The sequence below is a fragment of the Zonotrichia albicollis genome, chromosome 4, assembly GCF_047830755.1.
Source record: "Zonotrichia albicollis isolate bZonAlb1 chromosome 4, bZonAlb1.hap1, whole genome shotgun sequence".
Taxonomy (NCBI): domain Eukaryota; kingdom Metazoa; phylum Chordata; class Aves; order Passeriformes; family Passerellidae; genus Zonotrichia; species Zonotrichia albicollis.
The window spans coordinates 9322665-9345843 of record NC_133822.1 but is presented as its reverse complement, the minus strand read 5'-3'; the positions used below and the strand labels follow the sequence as shown (position 1 = coordinate 9345843).

The 23179-nt window shown below is 39.8% G+C and overlaps 1 protein-coding gene across 2 annotated transcripts in view; it reads right to left on the bottom strand.

Moving 5' to 3' along the window:
- SEMA3D (semaphorin 3D) overlaps window positions 1-23179 on the bottom strand; it is a 145245-nt gene that overhangs the window by 17774 nt on the left and 104292 nt on the right. For both annotated transcript variants that reach the window (XM_074538772.1, XM_074538771.1), the window contains exons 9-14: window positions 19146-19260; window positions 18636-18705; window positions 16287-16431; window positions 5881-6103; window positions 2751-2839; window positions 891-932 (exon numbers count right to left, since the gene is read on the bottom strand). In XM_074538772.1, the coding sequence (XP_074394873.1) occupies window positions 891-932; window positions 2751-2839; window positions 5881-6103; window positions 16287-16431; window positions 18636-18705; window positions 19146-19260 (684 nt within the window). The remainder of the gene's footprint in view (window positions 1-890; window positions 933-2750; window positions 2840-5880; window positions 6104-16286; window positions 16432-18635; window positions 18706-19145; window positions 19261-23179) is intronic.

Genomic DNA, 23179 nt, shown 5'->3' with positions numbered 1-23179 from the left:
ATAACAAGGGCTGGATAGTCATGATGTTAACAATCTGGGAACTAGAGGTGACCTTGTGTGAATGAATTTCATGTTATGATCCTGAGGTGGGACAGGGATAATGTTACTGCCCTCTCCCCAGAGGGTGAGTGGGTCGCTGTGGAGCCAAGGGTGGTCCAAGCTGGAGCTGGTTCAAGCAGCACTTCCATCTGGCCTGCCACCTTTTTTCATGGGAGACGGGACCCAGCTGTGCTGTGCGTGCCTGAAAGCCAAAATGCCTCCTCCCGTGTGAGTGAGCCGTGTTGTGCCAGAGCTGCTCTGGCCACTTCTGTGGGTCAGGGAGGGGTGGCTCTGGTGTTACACTGCCTCCTGAACATGCAAGGAGCCATCTCAGAGCTTGAAGCTGCCATAAAATCCTTTCCCATCAGAAGACACCGTGCTGGGACCAGCCCCTGTGCTGCCAGGGTTGGACCACCCAGATTCAGGCTGCAACTTTAGAGGAGGGGGACTGGTTGTGTGCATACAAATTTTAGCACAGTGAGGCCCTGATCTCTCCTCACTACTAATAAAAATAAAAACAAAAATAGTAATAATAATTTATTGCTAGATTGTAAAGAGACAAGTATTTCTGGAGGCTGGAAAAAGAATGTGCATTGGCTTCGCTTACAAATCCCACTACCATATGACTAAAGATTTGTTTCCCTGAATAATTACCAGCCTGGGTACACAAATTACTGCTTGTAAGCAAGTAGGAATTAGGCAGGGAAACCATTTCAAACATATCTCCTTCCTTCCAGTTACATTTTAAGAGCCATCCATGGAAAGCTGGGCCACTAAGCAACAGGTGTCACCTGAAAATAGGTGTTCAGTGCACCCCATATCCTCCCGTAGTTAAACAAGATTATGATTACCTGTTTCTGAGAAATCTCCATGGTCGAGATAACTGAAGGATGCTGAAAAATCAAACAGTAAAGTGCATTAGTTTACAAATTCCCTGCTCTTAGTGAAAAAGAGAGCAAAACTTAACAATAACTTAACAACTATAAGCAAATAAAATTACAGGTTCATTTGCATGGTTTAAACAAATATGAAAAAAAACCCAAACAACAGAAAATCAAGAAATTCATGCTGCCAAAAAGAACTCCCATCAATTTCCTCAGCTGGAAGGAGGCAATTAGCTTCTCAGAGTTTGCTATCTACCCCATCCTGGGCAATGAGCCTTTGCATCAACTTTAGTTCATAATAAGCACTTTTTGAAAGGCTTAGTTGCCATTTAAGGGATACATAAGCAGACCTCTGCACCAGGATATATTTCATGGCTATGAGAGACAGTGAGATTTTTGCCTGTAACTGATGTAAGAACAGCACAAAGCTCAGGGTATTAGCCATCACCCAACAGAAGATTAATCTAAGCCTATTGTTTCATATTAATGCAGTTTGAGGAAATAAAGCAAATTTTTTCAGCCATTACCCCCTTCAATTTTCTGGATTCAAAAACATGGAGGTAGCAGTTATAAACATTACCAATAAAAAAGTGAAGGAATGTCTACTGAGTAGAAAAAAATGACCTCTTTTTTGTTTTAAATATGATATGGCACATTTTCCCTTGACATTATGTTTTAAGAATGCAGCAAATTGGTGCACATACTGGAATTGCTCATTATTTGGCAGGCCACTGAGTAACCTTGGTATTTTCTGAGTGATATTTATAATTGGTGTCCAAGACAGTGGGAAGAAGACATAGAGATCCTCTACATCAAAGTTTCATCATACACATGACATATCAAAAGGCATGTGAAGAAATGAACTCTTTGAAATAATTGTTAATGATCCTGTGCTTACACTTGGAAAAGTTTCAAATTCATTTATTCAGTATGGACAACTATTTGGGCTGGACAGCTCATAGCAGAGAGGATGCGTGGAAATTAATCAAAATGCTGTGGATGCAGACAAACTTTGATGGAAAAGCAAAGTGAAAACTGAAGAAGAGCTGTGCAGCATGAGAAGAAAGCAAAGTGAGAATGCAAAGAACTAAGAAGAAACTAATAAATGGAAAATCAGTAGGGAAGACAAAAGTTTCCAGTTTTCTGATCTAAAAGTATGTTGATGTCAGCTCCTTTGCCAGCACTAAAGCTGGTCAGAAATTGTGCCTGTGCAACAAAAAGAATCTTGGGCTTTTCACAAGCTGTATTTATGAAGAAGTCATTGGTGTTAGCAGGGTTCCAGTTACAGAATAACCAAACCAAAACAGTAAAAAATACTGAGTCAGTCTTCACCAATAAATAAAGGCACACTGATAACCAAAACTAACTTATTTTTTATTTTCCTTATGCTTTCAATTCCCAATGTTGCTATTTGAAACGATTTCTCTGCACCATGGAATTTTGTGTGCTTGTCTTTTAAAAATTATGATTGTACCTAGAATACTGTCAATGCCAATTGGGTCATAGAAAATTTTACATTAAAAATAGAATACTACTATTTTAATATGTATAAATAATAAAAAATGTGGACTCATAATAAGATTTCAAACTAGAACAAAGCAGGCTAAATGACACTTTCTATGGGTTTGAAAAATCACGGTCTGTTTGGTTTTGGACATTTTTCAATTGACTTGCCCAAAGAATACCAAGGCATTTAAAAATTTACGTAGTGTCCCTCTGGAAACTTGAACGAGTTCCAGTAAACAAACAAGCAGACAGACAAAGCCAGTTTGGGCCACCAAGTCCCCTGAATAATATTTAATTGATGTTGCGGCTATTAATGCTTACCTTGAATATCTGCAGCTCTTCCAGGACCACCTCCTCCTTGGTCCACTTCTCCTTTGTGATACTCACAACCTTCAGGACTGTGCCTACATCTGAAACAAATGTGAAACCTCATGTAAAACCCTCAGGAATGTTTCAATAGGTGTGGGCCACTCCATTTCCTGCCCTGTAGATAAAGCTAATCCATGAGGGATGCTGCTTTCAACCACATCTATCCCCACTGCATCCCCTGCTGCCTGCAGAGCTCTCTCCATACAGGGCATTTATGGTTTCACTGCATGGCTGAGCCCACACAGTCACAGGCTGCTCCTGCAGGGATGGTCCAGCTCTCCTGCTGCACAAACACACAAACACAGACCAGCATGTCCATGCTGCCAGCTACAAGCTTCTGCACATTTCCCTGAGCCAGAACTGGGGCCCACCTGACCCCAAAGAGAACAGGCTCAGGGGATTAAATTGGCAGAAAATGATTTCCTCTTTTTTATAGAATTCATTTGTTTCCAGTATAGTTCCTCAATCAGAAGTAAACTTCATTTTAATGCAATGAGTTAAGCAATGCACTTTTAAAATTTATTTTTTCATTTAAGGATTTTTTAAGAACCCAGCTTCATTCAGCATCAAAATTTTAATTCATTCATTACTTCTTTGGAGTCATCTAGAGAATTTTTTTAAGTTAAATCTATTCTCAATTTTAACCTGGATTCTTGCTTGGTGAAAAAAATAGCTGCTCATTTCACGTCAGAGCATTGACATTAGTGAACCTTGAATGACCTTAAAAAGAGCTCAGAAATTGCTCAGGGGATGTGGGTTGGGTGCTGGGATGTGGGAATGATGCAGTGCAGCTTAGCCCTAAGCTCTACACATAGCAGTGAAATAATGAAAAATAATACATTATAAGGGAAAGAATGAGATTTTCATTCTTCTTTTCCCAAACTACTGAAGTTCATATTACCAATCAAAGTAAAATTATTACAGTTTGCCTTATGAATTAGAGGTTCTTTCCAGAGTTTGTTTGACATAATTGCCAAAGTGCACATGTACAAGTTGGATGTGTACATTCAAACATATAATAAGCTACTGATCTTCTGCTGCTCAACATCTCCAGGGTTATTTGTTATATCCCTATTCACTCTCTCTATATAATTGAAATTTTATCATTGAGATAATTTCTTTCCTTACCATGAGTTTAGAGGCTACACCAGAACAAAACCACGTGCTTACAGAAAAAAACCCTCACTTTTAAAGAAGGCATTGCAGAAAAATAAATGCCTGCATATTGTGGAGTGCCATCTAGTGACTGCATGGTACTTGCTGGCCTTGACACCTCTAAACCAGACTACTTACACTTGAAGTGCTTCTCTTAGTGCCAGGTAGGAACAGTTAACCTCGGAGTATTCAATTGCTGGTCTCTCAACATAATTTTATTTCTAAAAAAAACTTTAAAATGGAGGACACCAAACATGTGAAAGCAGCCTTTACAGCCACTAAAAGAATATTTTGTACATTTTTACAAGTGAACTCATCTTCTCAGACAGCTAAATTTCAAATTACTTTTTCTCACTCTTATCACAAAAAAAGTAAGTTGCAGTGAGCATTCCCAAATCCTAGGCATCACACCATTTGGGAAGGAGTTCCTTTTACTTTGTTGACTATATTAATACTGCTCTCAGAAAGCAACAAGGATTTTCCATCTTCATCATGCCTAAAGCTCATCCCCAGCCTTTTCAGCCAGTGGGGGAGCAAACAGCACTTTAATGGTCTTTTTGAATGAAACTGTGCTTTTTTCTCTGACACCACTGTACTAACTTGGGACCACAGTGGGTCTGTGACATTCTCTGGTTTTGGAAGACAAGGGTTGTGAAACCAATTTTGCAGAAAGACATAAAAGTTTTGAAAGAGAGGCTATCTCCAGACTCCTGTGTGGGGTAACACAAGTAGAAAACTCTTCAAGGCTGAGACAACCCACATTACAAGAGAAGATTCTCTCTGACAATTCACTGCTTTCCTCAAATTACTTCAGAATACCCACACATATCAAATTGTGCTATATGACAAAATTTGCTCACAAGCCAGATAAAATGCTGGGCAATCCAATAGCACTGGGGTGGGATTCAAACTGAAATCCTAATTTCCCTGCAGTTCATGGCAGTAGTTCATCCAATGCACTTGGATAAACCTTGCCACCTCTGTGTACCTCAGTTTCACCTTCTCTGAGTGGGGGATAATGGCAATGACCTCCTCACTAAAGCACTCAGATCTACCAGTGGAAAGTGCTTTGTAATACCTATACAGAATGAGAGTGAGACAATGTTGGATTATGAAATAAGAACAAAAAATCCCAGTGGAGTAATGTGGTAGATTATTACTTCAGAAATGTTATGAATAGGTATATTCATATCCCTTAGCATACCTTGCTATAGGGTGATTCATCCAGTGAGTCTAAATTTAATTACTATGGGAAAACTAGGCCTTTTCCGTAAGGCATTTATCTATTATAAAAATGTAAATAGATAAATATCCATAGAAAAACAGCAAGCAGTTTTTTCACTGACAGAACAGCTTAACCACTCTCTGTGTTCAATCCTGGTTGTCACATTTGGAGCTATCATGTTGCTAATTTGTATCTTTGAAATTAGTTGAGTGGAACTGCTGCCTTAGGCTCAATTTGATATCTTTAACTGTTCAGCATCACATGAGATAAAATGCTGAAGCACCACGTCACTACCAATAATAGGAAATACTCCTTGAAGCTATCAAGGTAATTTCTTTTTCTTTTAATAGTTTTATTGATGTGCTTTCAGCAGGATGTGAGACTACCATGTAATGTAAAGACAGGTAGCACTTGGAGGGTAAGAAAGTTCAGGTACTTTGACCCCTAAATGGTTTATCACCTAGGCAGCAGGATGCATTTAAATCCCAACAGCAGTAATATCCTGAACTGACAAATTAATTTAAGAATTTGCAAGGAGAGCTGCATCAGAACCAGGAGCACCTACATGGTTCCTGAAGTTGTATGCATAGGAAAAAAATGTTAATCTAGAGTTTATTCAGCTTTATTCAGCACCTACTGGACTAAAGGCACTCTAAAAGGACGAGGTTTGTGCAGAATGACACTGGAAGCTCTCTCTCATACCTGTCCCTAGGAAAATGACATCGTACTGGCCATCCTCTGCCATGACGTGGTCCACCACGATCTGCGTGAGGCGATAGTCCACGTTGATGCGCGTGAACACAGGCGCGCCCGTCACCGGGTACACGGCCTTGTGCATCAGCGGGTGCCGCCGGATGAAGCTGATCACCTCGTCAGGGAAGTCCCTGGTGGACTTTATGAGCGGGTCGTAGGTTTTGCTGGGACACTGAGGGACAGAGAACAAGGAGATGAGAGGAATTTTAGAGAAGAAGCACAAGTAGAAATCAAGCTTTCCACAATAACATTTGCAAAGTTGGTAATAATAATATTTTTCAGTGGTTCTTCTCATCCCAAAGCAGCACTTGGTCACCAATACCTCATTTTTTGAAAGAATTGTTTTAAAACCAGAGAAATTCTCATGATGGACTATCGGTGCAGAGAATTTTACCCCCTTGTCCCCTGCCACACTCAGAGCCATAACACCACGTTTGGTATTGTAAAGAGACAAGGAGACGAAAGGAGACCTGTCCTACTCTGTAGGATTCACTTTAACCGTGCTAGCAGCACTGTTAAATTTGTGCTGGTACCAGAGCAGAGCCAACAGCAAGCCTGGGCTGCCCTCCCGTGGCTGCTGTGGGAGGAGCACACGTACTTGATGTGCAGCATCTAAGGGTTTTTCTGTTTTAGTGTTTCTGTTCCTTTTTCCAAAGCTGCCTGAGTTTCTGCTTTTGGCCTGAAATCAGAGGCCACAGCTTTTCCCTGTATATGGCCTGAAATAAATTCCTTTTCAGTGAACTGTACTTCCTACACATCACATTTATTTTTTTCCAAAAAAGGTGTATTGTCCAGACACCAGAAAATCCCTGTGTCTCATTATTACTCAAAATTTACTTCCTTACTCATTCACTGAGCTGACACTCAGGCCCATGGCTTAGCTGCTGCAGGATCCTTTTCTCTAGCTTTTAACAGCAGAGTCTCATCCTCTTCTGCTCCTTCAGACACTTCTCCATGCTGGGGTTCACTCCCACCTCTAATAGACCCCTACTGACAAACTGGTCACTCCATCTGTTTCTTTTGCTTACACAAAGTTGGTTCCAACACATCGTGCCTGAAGACCACTCACAAACCTACCTCTTCACCTCCTTCAGATTTTTCCCTTCTGAGCCTTTTAGGGTAAGCCCAAGTACATATGTGCAAGGTGGCTTATTTTGGTGACCCACAATCTCTCATCACCTATCTTTCTTTCCACAACTGTTTGCATCTCTTTTCTGTCCCTTCTTTTACAATCAGTCTCAAATCCAAGCCTGAGAAAACTTCTGTTTTGAATCTGGATGCATCTAGATGTGTTACTAGGGAAGTAAAATTCTGGGTAAGATGAACTGGTCACATTATTCCAGTTGGTGACAACTTTTCACATATGAACTATTCATTGCTTCTTTAATACTGTTTTTAATGACGCAATCCCTGTATTTACTGCCAGGTGGAGCTCTAACACAGCCTGTGAAGAAAGAAATGTGATGTGCTAATATCTCTGTATTCTATCAAGAGTAAGTTAAGATTCGTGGTGAGGTTGCTCCACAGTTCTCCTTCATAGCAATGTTTGAGAGAAGACTTTAGTTCACATTCCCAGTTACCCAGTTTGACATGTATTGAATCTATGGTGCCAGTTAAGGGCTTGTGGTTAGGATTTCTTCCACTATGTAATGTAGAGTAGAAACTAAACACTAATTTCTGACTGAGGGAAAAGCTTCACAGAAGTATCTGAGACTATCTGCATATTCAGAAACAAAACAGGCCAGGAAAGCACAGAGCAGCTGATGTTATACATCCACATCTATGGCCACATCTGAATGTCTGTTGGGGTCAATTCCTGGTCTACTTTAGACCCCAAACACTGCCACAGCACTGCCACAGGAAAGGTGACACTTGGAGAATGCCTAAACTACAGCAAAGCCCATCTTAACATTAAACAAAAGACTAACCAGGAGTCTGCACTTGAACCTGACCTCTGTCTTTTGATAACAGAGCTGTAGCCCCAGTGATTTAAGAGTCTGTAGCTTATTTCCATTCCTTGCTTGAACTGAATGTTATGGCTATCTAGAGAGCTAACAGACTTTGTGCAAGTGTCCATTTACTTAGTGCTGTTTCAGACTGTGGGAGTTAAGTCTCTGCATGGCCATCTTCATAATGAATCTGAAATAATTGATTGAAAAGCATCTTAAGCCCCTGGATCACCTAATAGCTTTTGGCAATTTCCCCGGGGACAGTAAACCTGTGCCAATTTGAATTAAGATAAATTCCATCACACAGTCATTTCTGTTTCATTGTACAATTCCATTTATAGCTGTGAAAGAACAGACAACAAAAAGAAAAAAAAGGGTTGCATTGTCATGTAATAACCACCAAAAAAACATTCCTTGAAGATACAGTCGAATACAAGTAAGAAAGAAGAAAAGGAAAGTCCTGTTGAAAAAAACAGTTCCACTGGAAACACATATTGCAGGCAGCAATCCCTAGGGGCTTTGTGCCAGCACTCCTGTAAGAACTTCACCCTCTGGCTTGCTGGGTATCATCTCCCACATTCTGTTTTCTGCTGTGCTTTTACACAGTTTTTGCAAGGCTACATCCTTGCATTGGGCTGTATTCAGCTTGGCTTTTGAAGAGAACAAGATCATAATAATTTCACAATGAAATATTACTTTGGGACAAAAATTAGACTTTGGGATTCAAAAATTATGTTTACCTTTAGAGGTGTGGAAAAAATGGTTTTTTTGGATAAATACAGAGAAATGTGATAACTTTAATTGTCTTTGAATCAGAGTTTTGCATTAATTTATTCTGTAAAGGATGAGAAACAAATTCACCTCTTCAGCTTCCCAACCATGCAGTAACTCTTCCCCTCACAGTGGACTACAGGTTGATTTTCCCCATATGTTCCTTTTCTGTGGTTCATGCACTCACTCATTACTCAGAGTGATCATCTGCATCTGCTGGAAATGTGCTGACTGCTCACCTACTAACAACTCAATTCCAGAAGCCCATTTCTATGTGAAAAATAGAAATGGGAGTAGCCCCTTCAGTCTTAAAGATCTCCTAGATTTTTGCCAAAAATCCATCATCGGAGGAAGATGAGAGCAGTGACATCACTCACCAAAAACCACTGGGATGAAATTTCTGACAACATGGAACTACAGAGCTGCTACAGTAATCCCAAAGGCCCAAAAACTGCCATGCACGATACAGGGAAATCTTCTGCCAGCTTGCATAATTAATTTAGTAAAAATAAGGACCAAGAGTTTGATCCAGAGATCTGCTTTAGTCAACAGGTTCTTTTCCAATGATTTCAGTGGGCTTTGGACCCTATCCTAAGACAGCATGACCACCAAGAACAGCTGGGCAGGTGTGACTGTTATCCTTGGCCAGGGGAGTTATTTCCAGAGGCATCACTCACTGTGGCATGAGGGATGGAACAGGGGAATCAGAAAGTCATTTTGGCCACCCTTTGGCAAAGTTCTCAGGCAGTTTTTTAAAGCTGTGTCCACCCATCATTGCAGAACAATTCCTGTAGGCTTGTGCTTCCTTTCCTAGCAATCAGTAGGATGTAGGATGGTCAAGTGGGTGAGTGAAACAACCTTTCATGTCTGAAAATGTGAGTTCACATCCTGTCGCAGGTCTCATGACAGCAGTACTGGGTTCTCTGCCCAGTTGATAGTTCATTTATTCACATCATCAGCACCAGATGCTGTCTCAGATACATGACATCTCCCACTGGGAACAATAAGATATTAGCTTTTATATCAAATGTCACAGGAGTAGGTTGGCAGAGTTGTTTTATGTGGACTACAAGAGAATCTGGCTTCATAAAAGTTCTCATAACACTATCACTGTGCTCTCTCAGCACCTTCAGCTTTTGTTGTAGGGATGGGATTCATCTCACCTGATCTAGATTTTAATCTTGGCTGCATGTGAACTGTGCAGAAGAGCAGCTTCTCACAGAAGCCTATCTTTCTCCTTCTGATAGAGAACTCTAAACAAGCAGCTCAGATTTGATGCTCTTCTTCTAGATAGCTGATATCAAACAAAATTAATCACATGATATCAGTCAAGTTCCCACCACTAGATAAGAATTTTGCAAGAAGCTTGTTCACCATATAATCTATTCTTCAGAGGTTGCTTAGGCCTTTGCTGCCATAAATAATAAATTGATAAAAATATATGTGTCAGAAATATATTGAATATATAGAATATAATATATAAATATAAAAAATAAATAAAATATATGTGTCAGAAGAATAAAAGAAAACAGGACAACCACCCAAAACAAACAAACAAACAAACACCCCCAAACCCGACAGAAACAGAGTTGGAAATGCTAAAGGCATCTCTATTCAACTGCTGTATAAACTCTATGGGCATAAATCTTTTGAAAAATCAATAGTTACTTAAATTTATTGAAATGCCTTCTGTGTGAGCTCAGTTTGACAGTAATCACTCTGGACTACGTCCTGAACTCACGTGATCTACAAAGATGCCTTCTCTTCCCTCACCTGTTATTTGTATGAATGTGGTCACACAGTGGTAAGTTAAGATTAATCTTTTTTAAATAAAAGCAAATACACACTAAATTAACACCACCACACATTTGTACGCTTTTCTCCTTTTTTCACTTGTCTTATTAAATTTGCAGCTTAGCAGAGTGCTGGATGTGTGGATCTCACACAATGCTGAGACATACAGTGTGACTGTGTTAACATTATGTGGGAAACGTGGCCAAGTTTCTCAAAAGCTGGTGCCAGAAGCTGGGCTCCTAAATAAACTTCCAATTTGCCAAACTGGATAGTGCTTCACACCATCTAGTGAATTCAGTAAGAGCTGCTGGATCTAACACCTATTAAAATGGTGGCAATTATTTGGGAATCTAGCTATAAGGTATGTGAACATATATCCTTTTCATTAATGATGCATCTGTAGTTCAGCAGTGCTGGTGTCTCCTGACAAACTAAAAAGAGAAAGTTGTTCCCTGGGAACCTCAAAAGGGTTTCTATTACAAGTGTGTTGAAAATCCCAGTTTAAATTTGTCTTGTCAAATGTATCCTGAGGTCCACTTAACACCGAGACTCAAGCAGCTACAGGGTAGGGTAGATTGATTATACTGAGTGAAGTAGGCATCTGCTTGCTTTTATAATGTCCAGGCTGGGAATTTTTATGGATTTCAGACGGACAGCTGAGAACCATGCCAGCAATTCACTCTTGTGAGTACTGGAAGTATCCAGTGTGAAACATAAAAGAGTGAAGTATTTCTTAAATCTCTCCCATAGCAGGGAATTAGATGTCTTAGTCTGGGCTTCCCTCCTTGAGGAGATATCCCTTGTCCTGGGAACTCCTGGCTCCTTCATGTTGAAGGTGTTTTACTTTTCCCAGGTTAATTACCTCTTATTTTAGCCAAAACTAGCAACTGTCAAGTCTTCCAGGCTCTGCATAAATTGTGTTATCATTGATTCATTAAGCAAAAAGAAGATAAAATAGAGGAACTACCTTCATCCTCTCACTTCTGTGTTAAATGGGGACCTCCAACACAGCCAATGCACTGAAGATGAAACCCAGGTTCCTGAGAGGCCTAAATACCATATGGCTTCTTTTCTGTACACTCATCAGAGCTGCACAGTCCATTCTGTATTTGTCTATAATGTCTACAAAATCCCTCAATGCTCTCTACAAGATGAGTGCCAGGAGGACTGAACACTCAGTGGGGAGACTCACTTTTAACCTTGAAGCTCCTCAGTGAGCCTGGAGGAAGGCTGGGGTGAGGGGAACAAATCAGGTTTGTAGGAGAAAAACAAACAGTGCCAATTTTAAATGGAATCAAAGTCACTCCTCCCTTGCAACAAAAAGCACAAACAAAACAAACAAAAATTTTAAGTCCCCTATTATTTTTAAATGGTTGGATCCCATTGTTTGTGCAAGATTTGTTCTAGTGTTTTTTTCTTGAGCATTTTGTATTGCTTTTCCATTTAACACACCTGTGCCCTTGATAGAAAAAGCTGAGAAAATTGAGCTTTAATCTGAGGCTAGCTGAGCTGAGACCAGCTGGATGAGTGAACTTGACTTTGCAGGTGGCACTTTGCAATTCTCTGCTGACCTCTAACATGAGGAAAGGTGACAAGGTGTGCAACATTGCAAAAGGCTGTTACAAGCTGGAAGGTGATTCATGTTGTGGAAAACAGGTTGGTAAGTAACAGGAGGTGTAGGAGGCTTTCTGAGGAAAATAAAACCATAAAGTGAAACATTTCACTTAATTAAGCTGCCCTATTTTACAGTAGGGAGATCAAAGGAGAGAGGAATTGGAGAAGCAAAGAATGCTGTCTGTCTCATAAAAGATAGGTGAAAGGGGAAGATAAGCCTAAAAATAACAAGGGCAACCTTAAATGTTTTATGAACAAGCTTATTAAAGCAGCAAAACTAACCAGAAGGGAGGACAAGGGAGGCAGTATTTCTCTGTGGTACAGCCAAGTCCTAGTGCACACCACATCTTGATCAGCCTGCACACTGGACTACCAGAAGAAATAAAGGAAGGGGTTCCACTGAAGAAAGGGAGAGAAAGAAACTGAGAGGGAAGAAGATGAAGAAGGATGAAGCTGAGTCAGGGGAGGTTTAGGATGGGTATCAGGAAAAGGTTATTCACCCAGAGGGTGGTTGGGCACTGGAACAGGCTCTGGACAATGTTCTCATGTACATCTGTGACTCCTGAGTGTCCTGCACAGGCCCTGGGTTCAACTCCATGATCCAAATGGGTCTCTTCCAGCTCAGTGGATTCTATGATTCTAAGATTCCATGATTACAGGAAAATCTGAGGCATTGTAAGGGAACTCATTTAATAAAAAGAAAACACAAAGAATTCCAGAGGCCAGGACCATATTCAGATCTGGAGTAGAAAGAGGTGAGACATTAAACTCATTAAATGGACAAGAGCAACGGGTTAGGCTGCTGCTTCTTGTAGCTAAGTGACAGACTGCCAGGTTCTTACTTTGCTCATTCAGATGTTTGTTTTGATCTTTTGACAAATCAGATCAGCAAGATATCTAGACCCACCAAAACACTTGCTGTTGCCCCTGGTTAGCATTTAACAGTCCTGCATTGTGCAGTATATCAGACTGAGTGTTAATCTGCATCTTTAAATACTGACATTTCTCTAAAAATCTGATCTTAACAATATTTACTCATCATCAATGAAATGAGTATGACTCCTGTGTACCCCATGAGAATTTCCAAATGGGCACTAAGAGTTGCTGTGATACTGCAATTGCTACAGCTCAATAAATAAACTAGAAAAAATTTCTTCTTCTTAATTCACTGAAAATCTTGTTCAAATGCAGTCTGTGATTTCTGGGAGGGCATGATGAAAACTCTGCTTCAGAATACAGAACACATTTTAACGGAAATTCTCCATGGTTTCTTTATTAATGGACAATTTCCTGAGAGAAACCCAAAAAGACTGGAATAAAACTGGATTTGTTATCTGGGGACAGCTGCAGATATACAAGTCCAATTTTTTTAAACAGCCAAAGCAGATAGAGCAAAAGCTCCCTTGGTTTTCAACTCACTCTTTGTGTCAGGGCTGTCTGCTTCATGCTTTTCTTTCTGTCTCTTTTTATTTTCACCTTCCAAATGGAAACAGATTTGAGGCCCTGCCACTGTTTAATTCCCATTATTTCCACTTGCACTTTAATACCACTGAGAGAAGTTAAAGAGCTGTATGCTCTGCAGTGTCAGTGGTGGGGAGTGTGCCAGAGGTCCCCTGCCATAGTGTCCAGGGGTGTTTTGATGGCAGCAGAGGGCAGGCAGAGCCTGCCACAGCCCAGGGACATGAGCAGAGAGGGGCTGCTGCTGCCTGAACCCACTCAGCATTGCGAAGGCATGATATCATGGTCATGCTGGGAGTTTATCTCACACACAAATTGCCACAGGAAGCATTTTGTCAAAATTTCAAAATCAAAGTAGTCATAGTCTCTATAGTGAGCAGCTTTATTTACTTAGGAGATAAAGGCAGCAGAGCAGAAAGTTAAATTAGGGTATGCAGTCTCCTGCTTCTGTATAAATGCTGAAAGGAAATCAATGCGTTTCTCAAAGCCAACCACCAAAAGAAATGCATTTCCTAGAACAGCCATTTTTAGATTTGGCCAGTAACTTAAAGTATAGGAAATATAGAATCAGAGCAGTGTTAGCTATGCCAACTGCAGGCAACACTTACAAGGAGCTTAAATTTCAAAAATGTTCTAGCAACTTAAAAAAGGGTAGATTATCCCTCTGGCTTTGTTCTGAGCATTCCTGAACCACCTCACAGCTGACAAATATGACGAAATTAATCTTTAAGGAAAGCACTTCAGCATTCACACTGCAGTGGTCTTCAAGGTTCAAGCTGCTTCTTTTCCTTGCCTTTAAGCCCAGTACTGCTTGTCCAGATCCCACCCTAAATCCGTTCATATCCAAGTTTGGCAGAGCCTATCACGAGCCAAGAGCATGGCATGAATCTACTTATTTGGATTCCCTACATCAAACTACTGAGCCTGAAGTGTTTTGCAATCCAGCTCACTAAGGGAACAGATAAAAAGTTATGCAGCAATACATTTACCTCATCTATATAGTAAATAGATAGATATCTTTCTTCTGACAGCTTTCCTCAGTAAATCCACTTCCTTTCTCAGTCCTTGGTCAGACAAACTCCTACAGACTATGAAGGTTTGGAGGACTTGTAAGATACTGTTTTCTCACAGCTGTTATCAGGTGCTTAAAGGAAGCAGTTGGAGAGTGAAGGGCTGGCTTACAGAAAACATTTATCTTTAAACTTTCCAACTTCTAAAAAACTTGCAACCATGGCTTATTCAAATCAGCGATAAAGATCAGCACTGACATGCTTCAGCATGGCATGTTTCCTTCCTTGAGAATCCCAGCTCAAACATGTGATGGCTGATACACTCAAAAATGCAATGAGCTTATGATCCATCTATCTGTGCAAAGTGTTCATCCTTATGGAGCACTCTGAGTTTTTCAAGAGAGTTATTTTAATCTCTTTAGATGCCATGGGACCAGCTATTGTTCTCCTTGGCACCATTTTTGTAGCTAAAATTAAATTAATCTGATCTTCTTAACCAGCCATGGAAGTTGCACACACACAAAAAAATTAAATTTAATCTTCTTTATGCGGGCACTGTGTATTTCACATGACAGAGAGATGCGTAAGCTGGCAATGCCAAAATTGTCCAAATAAGCTGAGATTTGCTCTCTCAGGGCAGATCACGGGCAGGCCAAATTATGAGCTGTCCTGGTCTTTGGAGAGAGAGCTGCTCTGAGGTTCCTCCTCAGCTGAAAGAAGGAATCAGCCCCTGGGGCCTGACCTGCTGAGCGCTGGGATGACCACGCAGTTCAGCCCAGTGGAAGGATGAAGCAGGAAACACAGAGACACAGTGAAATGTGTAAAAATATGAACTAAATTAACTGGATAATGTGGCTTACATCAGTTATGAAGTCAGAGAAATAATGCAGAAATGGCCACATGGCTTCTAGGCCACGTCCAACGCTGACAGCTCACGGCTGGCTGCCTAATACTTGTTCACTGAATACCTCATCAAGAGGACGAAGAGCTATTCCAGATAAAATTGTTGCTCTTTTACTGTTTTATGTACAAAGAGTTGCCTAAAGTTGTGATGATTTTTTTAAAGTTGAAGTGTTTTTAGAAATACAATTTCTTCCTCATCTGTCATGCTGGCCCGTGCTTTTTGAAATTTAATACTGTGACAGAAGTGGGAAAAGAAAACTTTAATGAGTTTTTCAGTTTTCTTCCTTGCTTTTAAGCGCTACAACTGAGAGACTGGGGTTAAAAGTATTTCCAGATACCAAATTTCTCTTTTCATCCTGTCTCTTACTTTTTATCACATAACATGTCCAGCAGTTAGCTCCTTATTTTACTTTAAAACACAGCATATGCACGAATAGACACAACAGAATTAGTGACACTATCTCAATGATTTTAACAGACATGAAGGTAATAGAAATACAGATAAAAAACCTGTGATAACTATATAAAGAAATACTTTTGGCTTTTTATGAAGCATTGATGCCTTAAAGGTGATCCCAAGAGACAGAAATATAGCTGTACATTGGGAGACCACAATATGAGAGACAATCAGGAAACAGTCTGGACACAGTGTTATCTCAGAGACATGGAAAAATGTATATTTATATACTTACAGTGTAGGTAGAAGTCTGAGCTATCAACAGAGGGGGAAGAGTTGAGAGGATAATTTGAAACATCCTGAGCGGAAAATACAAATTACCAGCCTGGGGAGGGAGGGGTGTGAAGCACGATTGCTTTTTGAGTAGAAGCAGAGGTGTGTAATTAAGGAGAGACTCACTGTGCCAGGCCTGGGGTAGGGGATGCGGCCCTCGAACTGCACCCAGCGGTGATCCGCGCTCTCCTTGTGCGCGTAGGGGCCGTTGAACACGGCCCTGATCTCGGCCATGCTGTACACACACACTGCAGAGCCCTTGAACACCGAGCTGCAATGTGAAGAAGGATGAAACTGAGTCAGGAGAGGTTTAGGATGGGTATCAGGAAAAGGTTATTCACCCAAAGGGTGGTTGGGCACTGGAACAGGCTCTGGACAATGTTCTCATGTACATCTGTGACTCCTGGGTGTCCTGCACAGGCCCAGGAGTTGAACTCCATGATCCAAATGGGTCTCTTCCAGCTCAGTGGATTCTGTGATTCTAAGATTCCATGATTACAGGAAAATCTGAGGGGTTGTAAGGGCACTCATTTAACGTGGGCAGGCTGCAAACACCCCTGGTACCTCAGCCAGGGAGCCCCTGACAGGGCTGGGATCAATCCCACACCTGGTGGCTGATGCGCTGCTGAACATCAACGTGCACAGCTCTACTAACTACAGACTTTTAATGCCACTGTTGTTGATGCCTAGAGAGGCTGACCTGGAACAGAGGCTAGACAGTGTTAAAGGAATAAAGTAGGTATTTATTAAAAGTAGGTATTTATTAGAAGTTATTTATTATTTATCAATCCAACACTGGGAGGCTGATGCGCTGCTGAACATCAACGTGCACAGCTCTACTAACTACAGATATTTAATGCCACTGTTGTTGATGCCTAGAGAGGCTGACCTGGAACAGAGGCTAGACAGCATTAAAGGAATAAAGTAGGTATTTATTAAAAGGCTTTAAAAGGATACACCTTGGGCAAGAGCCTGGCTGGCGCTTTACCCAAGATAGACCCAAGATGAATGACTGGTCACAAGTCTTCTCACTTTTACAAATTTTGGTTCATTTACATACTGGGGTTAATTGTCCCATTACAGCTTTAGCTTATGCAGTCCCATCCCCACAGATTGCTCTCCTCAATTCCCTGCTGTTTATCCTTTTTGGGCCTGAAGCTGCAACGCTGTCCCTGGTTCTTGGGCTGGAAAAATTATTCTTTTGTATAACTGAACTGTGAAGAGAACTTGCTAGCACTTTATATGAAGTTCAGAGTTCTATATTAAAGCAGTACAAAATCTGGAAAATATGAAAGCTAGAACTTAAGGCATCATTGTTACAGTTTTAAGCTTTGCTCGGTTGAAACCTGGTTTGGCCTTTGGGACTACTCAAGGGAATATCATTTTTTCTACTGGCTGACAGTCTCCAGCTATCATTTACTAGCTTTATTTTTACTAGCTATTTTAATTAGAATTTTATCCAGTGAAGGATATTAATTTACACTGTGTTCACATCTACAAGCCCATATATTAGTGATATAGGTGAGGTCCCTGAGAATTAAAAGTTGCATTGGAAAGACCAAAAAAACAAGATATAAAAATAAACACTTATTGAATTTTCATGCATTTTCCCTTTTAAAAATGTATTTGTCTAAAAAAATCTGAAACAGTTCAGTTTTCCAAAGAACACCATGCCAAGCTGCTGAGTAGCGTGTACTTTAGTTGCTTGACAAACCATTTCACTTATTGTGCAATATTTACTTCAGTTTTAGAGTATTTTTTGTGGTTATATATTCTAGACAGCTGCTGTGGTTACTGCTTCTGAATTAAGGAGTGTCTTGGCAATTCCTCATTGTACTCATACTCTTCAGCATTTGGCTAGTCATTACTTACACTAAATTCAAAGGTTCTGGAGACAAAAGAAAGAATTTTAAGTTTTCTTTCTGACTTTTTATAGAGAGCACCTCACTATTGATCTGAAAGGTCATTAATTGATCAGTGCAACCCCCTGAGATGAAGTTGGGTTATCCTTTCATTAACTCTGAACTATAAAATCATTCAACTATCAGTTTAGAGAATAATTTTTCATACTAAGAAATAGCATACATCAAAGTGTTGCTCACAGAAATGAGGCTTCACAACAATCATTTGCCTAAAATTGTAACTATTGGTTGCTCAATAAATATGATAGAAATTTACAAATTCACTGGATGAAGCTGAAATAATCTAGTTTGCTTTTGATTGTTACATTTACATTACTTTTTATAATCACCCTCAAAAGTTAAGCACACAAACAAATTAAGTTAGACATAATTTATTATTTTCAGTACTGAAAAATATTGTCCTCAATGACTACAACCCTGACACTGGACACCAAATTCCAGCAGTTCCTACTCTCAGGAATGAGGATCTAGTCCAGAATATACAAAAGTATAAAAGTTCTGAGTAAGATCTTCATAATTTATTTTCAGAGGCAAATACAATCCGAACACATACCTTGTTGTAGTGAAGACTCCATAAACAAGAGGGTTCCTCTCATCTCTTGTAGAAAGTAAGAATATATCTTCTGCAATGAGAAAAATATATTTGGCGATTTTGATTTTTTAGTTAAACATCCACTGACTATTTCTACATTAACCATCTGTAACTAGGAAATTCGTAAAAACATAACCAGGTTTTATTTTTGTTGGAATTTTAGTTTCTGCTGTGTGAATTTGTAGCAATATTCTGAAATGTGTTCATTTGCAGATAGTGTGGGTTTTATATCAAATCAGATTTTTACTTTCCAGCTTTTGAGGGAAAGGGAAAAACACTGTAATTCTGATCAGATCAGTATTAGCTATAACTAGGGACTTCTGATCAAAGTCAGAGGTATTACTAGCCCTATTTGGAAGAAGATTCAAATCAAAACAAGACATACTGCTTCTATAAACCAGAGGGGGAAAAATTCCAACAAAAGCAGGTATTACTAACGTCAAAATAAACATTAAAGAGAAATCAACTTACGCAGCTCATCGAAATGTGTGTCTGTCCCTTCAGGACCAGGTATGGAACACACAAGCCTGGCTTTCAGAAAAGTTGTCCACTTGTTTATTAGGCTTCTTTGGCCTCCCATATCATTCTAAAAAAAATAAAATTAAATTCTTGAATATTAAAAATTAAGGGCTTTAACACATGACAGCACAGTATGGACTGGCATCCTCTGATTCCACAGCTGACTCTAACAACAACATAAATTTTTTTTTTTCATTTTCTTTTCCCTAGAAGTGCAGGAGAGCCTTTGTCTAAGTATCTTCTGTAGTTACTTATCAGGTCAGAGAGAGGGCAATTCAAATTTTCTCATTATACCCAAAACTGGTTGCAAAGTTCCTTCCCCAGCTTTTTAACTGGAATACCCATATCACATGACTTCTTGCTCTCTGTGAGGCTAATTTTTATAATTAGCTGTTCTTCAAAATTCTTTACAAAGCAAATAACAGAACAGAATATTTTTGATAGATTTTGCAAAATAAAAATGAAAGCTTTATTCATCAGCAGCTTACAATGCAAATACAGGACTGGGTTTTTTTTTTTTTGTGTACACAGTACAGAGAAAAATGCATTCCAGACAAAACCAAAGTCATAATATTCTAATAATCATTGTTACAGGAATATCAGTCTGTCTTCCTGCAACAGGGATTTTTTTCATTTATTTTACTATGGGTTTCCAAAACATAAGCATGCTTGCCCAAATTTCCTTTAGTCACTGGAGAAAGAAAAAAAAATCTATAAACAGTCACTTGAAATTGGAATTATCTTTCTGAAGGGTAAGCGACCTTCTGCTGACTTGAATCAGCAGAGGTGTACGGATAGTAGATTTTAGAAGATTTAAATTTTAAGAAGCCAAACTAGGAGTTTGCTCATGTACTTCTTCCATGGAGTACATGAAGGACCCTGCTGGTTCCAAGCAGCAGAACTATTTAGGTTCTGCAAAGCTATTTGGGCCCTAGAACTCTTTATCCTAAAAATGGTAAAGGGCAACGATATACCAGCAGGAAGCAAGAATTGAAACACTTAAAAGAAATGTCATCACCAGCTGTACTCTCCCAGCTGCAGGTTCTGAATGATCCCAGGAAGGTGCCTACTCTCCTCAGTTATAAACTCTGAAGCTTAGAAGATCTGTGCTGTAAGTTTAAGGACCACAAATTTAGCCATAAATATTCAGCCCCTCCAGATTCATCAGGAGAAATCACTTTTTTGTTAATTCACTTTGCAATCTGAAGGCACAGAAGCAGCCAGAGTAGGAAACACTAGGTGGTGGGAATTACAAGTCATTATTTGGCCCTTCAGGGCTGTATCATACTACAGGCATTCAGAAAGATGGTTTTAAGTGCTGAAATCACTTCACAAGGAGTAACACTTCTCTGGTAATGCACTCTAACTGCTTTTCCTTTTCATGTACCTGCTACTTTCAAACAGATTTGCTCAGCTGGAAACGATTCCTGTTAATATATGGCCTTTGGAACTCCTGCTCTTACAAGAATTGCTGCCTCCTCTCTTGATTTCCCGAGGTTTTGCCAAGCCTGAAGCTTTGCATCTACCCAACAGATTTATTACAAAGGTGTCAAAATTAGCAGCCTGAAGCAAATAGCAAAAAAAACCTCTGCATGTGTGTGTTCTGTTCAAAGGCAGAGCAAACAGACTTTGTGGTGCAGCTGAAACCAAACAACTACAAAGATGCAACTAAGAATGTTAAAAAGCAAGGAGTGTTGAGCTTTTTCTTCCTCTGGCAATTCAGATTATCTAAGCAAATCTCACATTGCAGGGCTTCCATTTTGATTTCTGGTGAATGCAGAGCAGCATCACAGGAGATGAGATGTCTCTAACTACCTAAGATCTGAAAACAGGAAAAAAGCATGGAGCAAGTGATGGGGCTGGAATAGAAGAGGGACCCTTGCCTAGTTCCTACTCCTGTCACTGCAGCATTCAGCTTCTGCAAGAGATGGGAAGATATGTATTTGTGTTTTACCAACCTTAACTTGTGACCCACCACAGCATTTTCACAAATGCTTATTTTAAATGTATCAGTAGCTCCACTGAGTTGCTAGAGAGCAGTGTGAACCAAACATTGTGCTCAAAGGAAGCAATCTTAGCAAGTGTTATGTGCATTAAAGTATAAAATATATGAATTTAAGATGTATCTATATTTGCTTGCTCTCAAGCCAGGACATGATGTTAACCATGTTATTTGAATTTAAGAGGCATTAGAACAGACATTCACTTGGTGTGCTTTACATATCCAAAAGCTGCCAAAGTAACACTGTACACTTTATAATGGAGCAATGGGGATTCAGTGACCAGTCAGCATTCCAAGAGCTACCAAGTCCTTCTGAAGCCAGAGAATGACAAATTTATGCTGCAGAGAGACTGAAAAGACCTTTCACTGATTGAGACAGTTGCACATATAAAACGCTGACATATCCTTCAACAGGCTTCTTCCTACTGCCATGGCTGAGTGAAATAAAAAGTACATTTTCCTATGAAGATATTTTTGCTTGTGGTTTTGGGGGATTTTTTGGATCAGTAGACATATAGTACTGCTCAATTCTATATGTCATCTCTGTTTAATATGGTGCTTTTCCTTTCCTACAACATGCCCAGGATTCATGGAGATTGACTGAGAAAGCTCACGAACTGACAAAGGCTATGATGATTTTATCTACATACCGAATTAGTTCAGCTCAGACTAAGGAGGTTCAGAAGCTATAAATAGCCTAGGTATGTCTTTGCTCCTCGAGTCTCAAGTATAATTTATCTTACTAAGCTCTGCAAATGTCTATTTTTTTAAGAAAGGGCATCCCTTCCTTCCTCATACTATTTTTTGGTGCATATTAGGTCAGTCTTTGACTCATCTTGAGGCTTCAGGTGCTGGAGAACATGCATGTTCTCCTTTCCTTCAGACCATGTTGATGTGTACTCACTCATTTTGCATTTCATCTGCCCACTCTGGTGGAGATTCCTTGGACCCTCATCATTCCTGATTATTGGCCTCTGAGAGGCTGCACAAAGGAAATGCTGGCCCAAGTTATTTTTGGGACTGGGCTGCTACAGAAAGAAGACAGCCTCTTTTGCCAAAGAGATTATTTAGCAGTAGCAGTCTGGAATGAATCACTGAAGTGCTCAATTGCTGTGACCTGGCTGTAGAGCAGGACATAAACACAGCAGGATGCACAGGCTGGGCAGTCAGTGGATTAGAAGAAATGCATGGAAGAGGGAAAATCACCAAAGCAAAGTCCAGTTAGTGCACAGGTGGACAGAAGTAAGGATTAAACATAAAGTCATAGACTCTTAAGAAGCCCATTCAGCTGATTTATACCAAGCAAAGGTTTGCCTCAAGCCTGTTTGAGTAATTAACTGAAATGATTTTTGACAAGAGATATGGTCTGAATACAAAGAACGCCAAATATTTCAGGGAGATTGGACAAGAAGACAAGATAAATTTAAGTGCTGAGAGAAGGGGAAGGCAGCAGAACAAACCTTTCATTCCAAAAATATGGCTAATCTTTTAACAGCCAACCAGCCTTGAGTATCTGAAATCTTATCTCCCAAAATATCACTTCTAAGCACACCGGATTAGCTGTGTTTACTATAAACTTTGTTACTGGACAGATGAAGGCACTTAGGGACTGCATATTTCATTTTGAATATAAATAAAGCTTTAATTAGCACTTACTGCTTTGTAATCTCACAAGCTGTAACAAATACCAACACTTCTGCCTGAAATACCTTCTTTTTAACAGAAAGAAGTGCCTGCAAAATCTTGGTTACTTGTGCTTTCCTGAGTTAGAAATGTAGATAATTGCCAACTAGAAGAGGGGCTGTTCAACCTGTCACCTGTTGAGGAAATACTTCCCCAAAATATCACAAAAAAATTTAACTACAAATTACTTGGATAAATGGGGAAGTAATCCAATAGGATTTTAATAAATCAGGCAGAGTCTTATTTACAGAAATCCTAAAATTTCATCCCTTTTCATTGAGCTGGTTGCAGAAAACAATTT